Source organism: Gekko japonicus, unplaced genomic scaffold (genome assembly GCF_001447785.1).
Source record: "Gekko japonicus isolate JY-2015 unplaced genomic scaffold, Gekko_japonicus_V1.1 scaffold92, whole genome shotgun sequence".
Taxonomy (NCBI): domain Eukaryota; kingdom Metazoa; phylum Chordata; class Lepidosauria; order Squamata; family Gekkonidae; genus Gekko; species Gekko japonicus.
In genome coordinates this window covers 1,872,096-1,879,516 of record NW_015169780.1, presented here as the reverse complement: position 1 = coordinate 1,879,516, position 7,421 = coordinate 1,872,096, and the positions used below count along the sequence as shown (strand labels likewise).

At 43.7% G+C, this 7,421-nt stretch overlaps 1 protein-coding gene across 1 annotated transcript in view; it reads right to left on the bottom strand.

The window, feature by feature from the left end:
* LAMA2 (laminin subunit alpha 2) overlaps nucleotides 1–7,421 on the bottom strand; it is a 755,002-nt gene that overhangs the window by 4,967 nt on the left and 742,614 nt on the right. Inside the window, exons 63-65 of the mRNA XM_015416769.1 lie at nucleotides 6,607–6,760; nucleotides 5,357–5,487; nucleotides 1,503–1,725 (exon numbers count right to left, since the gene is read on the bottom strand). Coding sequence (XP_015272255.1) covers nucleotides 1,503–1,725; nucleotides 5,357–5,487; nucleotides 6,607–6,760 — 508 coding nt within the window. The remainder of the gene's footprint in view (nucleotides 1–1,502; nucleotides 1,726–5,356; nucleotides 5,488–6,606; nucleotides 6,761–7,421) is intronic.

Here is a 7,421-nt window from a genome sequence, read left to right as displayed (position 1 = left end):
GAATGCTACTGCATTCCTTCTCAGATCCAGGTGAGGAACCAGCTGGCAATCCAAAGTGAGGTGACAGATTGAGCAGAAGTACCAAGATCACATAATTCTCCTCTGGGGGCTGCCTCAGTAAAGGCAATGGGTGCCTATGCCGCTAAGCTGCACTAAACTTCTCCTTATGCCTCATTTTCTTTTGTTTTTAAACAAAAGATTCTGAAGAAGATTGGGCCTGGGGCCAGTAGAGATGGGGACCAATGATGCCTTGGTTCTGAGGCAGGGATGACTGATGCGGCCTTCTTAACCAGGCATGGAGTTTGCTTGGGTGTCGGTACCATCTGGACTGAGTGAATGGAGGTTGGTCTGGAGTGACACAAAGCTGAAGAGGCAGACCAGTTTGAAGGAGGTAGCTTTGAAGTTTCTGATACTGGCACCAACCACGACGTGCCTGAGCATGATAGTGCCTTTCCCCATAGGGCAACCTTCAAATGCAACACTCTATCTGAGCGGGCCTTGCAATAAATCCCTGGAAAATCTTGCAAGCACTGACATTATGTGACTCTTCCAAACAGATGAGGCAAAGCTCGTGCTCATCATCTTTTGGCACATTTCGTGCATTTGTTGAAGAGTGCCTTGGACGCCATTGTGGGATCACAAGCGACAAGGAAGGGTAGGCCAATGAGAGTCACCTCACTCAGGACAAAGTCTCCTCGTGAGAAAAAAAAGAAGAAAAATACTGGAAAAAGGAACAAGAGTGAAAAACCCTTGAATTCTGTGAAAAAGGGCCAAAAAAAAATCATCGAAGAAAACAATTGCACTGAGCAGCAAAGCTGGGAAATGGCAGCAAAAAAGGAATAGAAGAAAACAAGGCACCCTGCCTCCAAAGCACGTGATGGTATAGGTGAGAAAAGCAGCTTTTGTTGGCTCCGGAGGGGGAGGGGTGACCCCCTTGGTGTCAGGTAGCCCTGTCATAGAGTTGGAATGTGGAGGGGTGCACCGCCTCTTCGTTTCCAGCTCATCCCTGTCTCGCTTCTGGCTTCAGCCCACGCGTGTGAAATGTATTCATTGGCTTTTGCTTATTGGGGGGTGGGGGAAGTTTGATTATACTATAAGTCAGGGGCCATCATACTGCAAGTCATTCCTGACACAAGATGTATACTCGTTCTTTAGTTCTGGACTACCAATAAAACACTTATCTTCTCAAGAAGCCTTTGTGTGTGGTGTGATCCTGCTAAGGAGCCTGACACTTGGAGAGTTGTAGCTAATGAAAAATCAATCTGTGGCTGGCCTGCACAAGCACAGTCCCAATGTGGGGCTCCACTGCAGACGGAAGACGAATAAATAAATATCGCAACTTCAAAGCAAACAAATAAACAAATCTGGTGAGGGTTGCCATAGTTTTTTATAAGATGCAGCATATGTGTGAGCCAGAAGGTATATATTTTTGTTCATTTCAGCAGTATTACATTTTGTTTTGAAAGACATTTTGTAGACCAACAGAGACTTTGTGTACTTACCAGGATATCCTCCAACAAAGACAGGATCATTAGTTTCTGCTGAAGTAGAGGCTGCATTTGGACTGATACCTTCTACTTGGTATTCATCCACTGACAGTACTAAACGGTGCTTTAGCTTGCTTGCAATAATTTTGTGCCAGTTTCCATCACACAAGCTACCTGCAACAGCAGGTTCATAGATGGCAGAGAATCGACCTGCACCATTATCCACATGAAACATCACCTAGAGAGCAAAGTATAAAAACAATTAAGAAATCCAGTGTGCTATAAAAACAAAAAATATGTAATCTGCTGATTGCAGGTTTGACTGTTATCACACCTGATCTGCCTTACAGATAGCTTAATCTTATACATCTTGTATATCTTAATATGCAAAGTATGTCAACATAGCCTGGTATATGGTCTTAAAAGCAATAATGGTTTTTTTAACTACCTTTGCAAGAAGCAGTGATTAAATATGTAATCAATGTAAATGGATGAAATTGTATTACACTCAGAAATCCATTTGAAATTAAGTTTCAGGAGTGATTTTGGCAGGAAAGCTCAAAGACCATGGATTATTGTTACTGAACTCTAAGATGGGTAATAAAATAGACACAAAATGATATTTCAGCGAGAGATTTGAAGATTAAAATATTTGTAAAAATTTGACCCACTTGAAAAAAACATGTAATTATCCACTAACTGTACAGCAGCTTATGGAATATAGCAGTGACCATGCAGAATACACCTGAGCAGGGATGAGAGAGGTAAAGAACTGTGTTGGACTCTGCAAACTGTGCCTCCCTTCTCTTGTTGACATAGATGGGAGATGAAAATGTTTGTGTGCCTCATCTCCCCATCAACCACTGCTGGGCAGCACTGTCCCAAAACAAGGACAGGGCGATTTCTTCATTTGTCCTCAATCACTCAGTGACATCAGTGTGTAGCTAAATCTCACTGGCTAAATGTTTGTTCATTGTGTTTGCTGGAACAGATGAGAAGGGACAGAGCTGAACAGGCACAAAATAGCAACAATGCAGCAACTGTTTTGAGGTTGTGAACATTAGCAAACAGATGTGGAAGGATAAACATTGGTTTGGGCTCTGAGAATATTCTCAGTTGAACATGTGGCAAACTCTAGCAGAACATTATCTAGGACCTCTTAGAAGAGTTGGAAAATGAAAACAGAATTGTCATTGGGGTAGGATTTTGGTGCCTTGACTTGGATAGCCCAGGCTAGCTTGATCTTGTCAGATCTCAGAAGCTGAAGCAGGCTTGACTCTGGCCAGTACTTGGAGGGGACACCACCAAGGAATACCAGGGTTGCTATGCAGAGGCAGGCAATGGCAAACCACATCTGAATGTCTCTTGCCTTGAAAAACCTCAGCTGCAACGTGAAGCCCCCCCCTCCCCCCAGGATTGCTGTAGCACACAGTGGTATTTTAACCCCAGAAAGTAGAACAGAGCAGTCTGGTTTTGCCTAATGATGAGATGTCTGCAAATAACTTATTTTAAAGCAAGATTGCAACAGACCGTACAGTTGCCTTACATTGCTCATAAATCCTTTTTATGCTGCAATAGCAACTACAGGCACTAAGGAATACATCCTGGGGCTATATTTGGAATCCATTGCTCGTGTAAAGGCAAGGTCAGGACCTATGTTCCCTCTAAGCTGTCGACTATTGTGAGCAGACATTCTGCCTCATGAGACAAAAGATCTGCTAGCCTTAAAGTTGTATGCGGGCCTACATTTTAAAATATATTTTTTAAATTTCAGTTTAAAAACATACAAAAATACAGTATAAACTACTATCATCTGTAGGCTTCTACGAGGTAGATTTGGCCTCCAGAGACCAGGTCTACTCACCCCGGTCAGCTATTGGGTAGACCTGGCCTCTGGAGAACAGGTCTATTTGCCCTAGGCCTCCAGGGCAGTGGATCTGGCCTCTGGAGGACGGATCTACCTTGGTCCAGGCCCAGGCTACGCTCTGGAGCCAATGAGGACCTCCATCCTTGGCAGCGAGTGGCCCACAGCCCCCTTAATGGTACCGGCGGTGGGAGGTCTACGGAGGAGTGCCGGGCCATGCTGCTGGCCCAAGGCCATCAAGGGGAAAGGTGGGGGGAAATGCATAGTGGTAGGGTCTCCATCATCTCTTGAACCCATTTAAAACTCCAGTATCACAACATTAAAATAAATTTAAGTATAAAACCATAGTTACACAACCCCTAGCGTTATTACAAGATGGCGATATTCTGTTATCGCTGAGTGGCTGTTAGACATCCAGCTGTCGGTGGTGCTGATGTTATGGTCAGGTTGGTAGTGATGTTGATGGCCAGGGCCATAAAGTCGAGGTGGTGCCCTACTTGAATGCCTGGTGGAAGAGCTCCGTCTTGCAGGCCCTGCGAAGGCCCTGATGTCATCTGGGAGTTTGTTCCACCAGTGAGGAGCCTCCATGGAAAAGGCCATGGCCCTCGTTGTAACCAACCTGGACTCTTTCAGGCCCAGGAGAACCAGGCGATTTTGGGATCCAGATCTTAGTGCTCTCTTGGGAACATGTGGGGAGAGGCGGTCCCTTAGGTAAGTAGGTCCCCAGCCATATAGGGCTTTAAAGGTAAGAACCAGCACCTTGAACCGTATCTGGTATGCTATAGGCATCCAGTGCAGTGTTTTTAGGGCGGGCTGGAATGTGTTCCCGCACAGGAAGGCACAACAACATATGAACTATGAGAAAACATGCTAAAGGTATTAGGCTTCAGATGTTGACAGCCATCAGCTGGCAACCAGCAGGACAGGGAGGGGGAGGGAGACAGGTGGAATGATGTCATGACAATGGTGCACTGTCATTTCCTGGAAATGATGTCATGTTGCTGATGTGACTCCAATGTGACATGGTAAAATTTAGACAAAAGTCTATGGTTTTACCGGAGACTAGGAGACTCCTGCCCATCTGCCAAGTGGCGGCAGGCGAGGGAGGTTGGGGGGGCTGAAGCAGGAGACCCGATCTCCCTGGATGAGTCTAGTCTAAAAGACAAGGACTCCTTCCAGAGACTTTTTCCTGCATATGTATTATTTACAATCAATTTCACTAAATGGTTATCTTTCCAATTTTCAAATATTTGAAATGCTAAATAGGAATTATGCCCATATTGTTCATGTGTGTGGCTTGATTTTAAGCCCACTCTGGCACAGCATCAGAAATGTATATATGTAGCACTGAGATGCACATTTATGACTGCTGTGATGGAAGTGTCAGCTCTGGTAGAGCCCATGAGAACCTGCATGGATAGACGGAGACTACATGCTCTCATCAAAGAGGCAGTCTGTGGTATTGAAACTGACAGTGCAGACTGACTGAGTCTATAGGCACAGTTCCAAATCCAGCAGTGGCAACTGGGTACCCAACAATTAGTGCTGGTTGTGGAGTTCCAGAACTGTGCAAACACAACAGCAATTTTTTGCCCAGGTATTTCTTAATTCAAAATGGAAAGGAAAGCACAAGTCTTGCTATTAATAAACACTGGCCTCCTTCTGGATTGAGGTGCCTGCCACCTCCCCTCTCGTTTTTATTCTGCCCTTCCTCCAAGGAACTCAAGATGGCATGCATCATTTACCCCTTTCCATTTTATCCTCATAACAACCCTGTGAGGTAGAGAGAGAATAACTGGCCAAGACCATCTAGTGAGCTGCATGACAGAGAAGGGATTTGAACCCGGATCTCCTAGATCCTGTTCTAACACACTGACCTCTATACTTGCAAGACTCTCACATTAGAAGAGAGGAGAATTAAGAGACACAACATTAAGAAAGCATTACTTAGTGTGGTTGAGAAGCCCAGTGAAATTTGATGTAATGCTAATAGTGCCATACTCACTTTTTCATCTATCAGCTCAATACCAAGTCCATCCATTTTTTGGCTGCTGATTCCCAACAGAACACCATTTGTTCGAGCTGTACGGAACTCAAATTCCACTCGCAGATCTGTCCCCACTTTGTATGCTCCAACTGAGAAATGAGGAAGAAATGCAATCACAAATACATCAATCCTGTCATGAGATCCATCTTGATCCCCATGATTCCCTGTTTTACTTCAGCTTCAGAATCAGACAGTCTTTTTGGGAAGCAAATCACAAAAGGAAGGGGTAGGGATTCTCTTCCAACAGCAAACGTTAGGCTTAGCAGTAGCCAGAGTTGGAGAAGTACCTATCCATGCAAGAGGGTGTGATTATAACCAGATTGATAAAACTCTTATGGAGAATTACCCTTGCCTTTCCTAAGAGCAAGCAGGGTAGAGGATAGGCCTGACAGGATAGGCCCATGTTAGCCCAACATGGTTCAGGAGGACCCTGAAAAACTGTAAGCCATTAAGCTAGGGATCTAGTACAGTCAGGTTGCATTAGCTTTCTGTATTATTTTAACTCTGTTTTGCTTTCTCCACCGTGTCTGAAATCCTTTCCCACTCAGCTTTCCCCATGCAAGTAGTTATATGAATCTTGCCTCCTTCCTCTGTTTTCCAAAATAAAGTTAGAACTTGTTGGATGAAGAGAGACTATCATCCCCAGATCACTTAAGTATAAAAGGACTGTGTTATGTACAGGCCAACTCTCGTGAGCTAGGCTGTATGTTTGCCTGGAATCTGGATGTGTGTGTATAAGGTAAAAAAGAGCCAGAATTTAGCCTGTCAGAGCCTGCCTACGATTTTACATTAGACAGCTGAGTGTCAGCCACCCACTGAGAGTTCATGGGCTGTAGGCAAATGGTTCTAGGGAGACTGGAGAAGTAGGGCCCTCCATCTCTAATTTTCTCCTGTCGTTCTTCCCTTGGAGCTGTGACAAATCCTTTGATTTTCATCACAATGATCATATTCCTGTGCAAGTTCCATTACTGTGAATAATAACAGTAAAGATAGCAATATAACAATAATGATGATGGTAACAACAATCACTGTAATCGCAATGATAAAACAACTAAGATCAGTTGCACAGAAGGTAGTTACCAATATTTATATTTCTTCAGTTCCACATTTTCCCTTTCCAGACTCTACTGTGTTCATGCCTCCCATAGCAACAGTCTATTTAGAGTGCCCAAACAACTTCTAAAGAATAATAAATAGTGAACTATTACCTGTTTTGGCAAACCCTGTTCCATCAAAATATGTTCCTTCCTGTGCATTGGCAAAGCATTTCCCAACATTATAACTAGAGGTAGGGTTATTCAGGTTAACAGGGGACTCTGTCATGTGAAAATTTCGGACACAGCCATCAATGCTATAGACAACCTGAGTCCAGATGAAAAAGAAGTTAGTGTATAAAGCCATCTGAAGCTTTCATCCTCCAATTCGGAGACTCAGATATTTATTTTATTTATTTTACAAATGTATGCTCCACCTTCCTGCCCTTATAAGGACCACCAAGGTGGCTAACAAATTAAAAACATAATAAAATCACATCTTAAAATCTATTGAAACCAACAGAAAATATATCATTAAAACAATTAAAATAAGAGCTAAAATACACATGCCTTGTATTTGCCCCAGACAAAAACTAGGAGCCAGTATAGATGTTCCAGTATAGATAGAACAAGACTGGAGTGATAGAGTTGCTATGACCCAAGTTTCAGAACACTTTCAGGACAGTCACACTCCCTCTGTCCATCTTATGACACAGGTCATCCACAAATGCTGTTCCAGTCCTATAACCAAGCTTGAAATCAGATTGGAAAGGATCCAAACAATCTGCTTTATCCATGAAAGCTTCAAGCTGTCCAGCTCTCCAGTCACCTTGCTCAAGGATGGAACACTTAGACTGGTTGACAGTTACTGAGAGCTCCTGGGTCCAGTGTAGGCTTCTTTAGAAGTGTATGGACCACAGCCTGTCTCTTGGACCTAGTCAGCCAGCACCCCCCCCCCCAGACAGATTTAACAAAATAGACAGGACAAG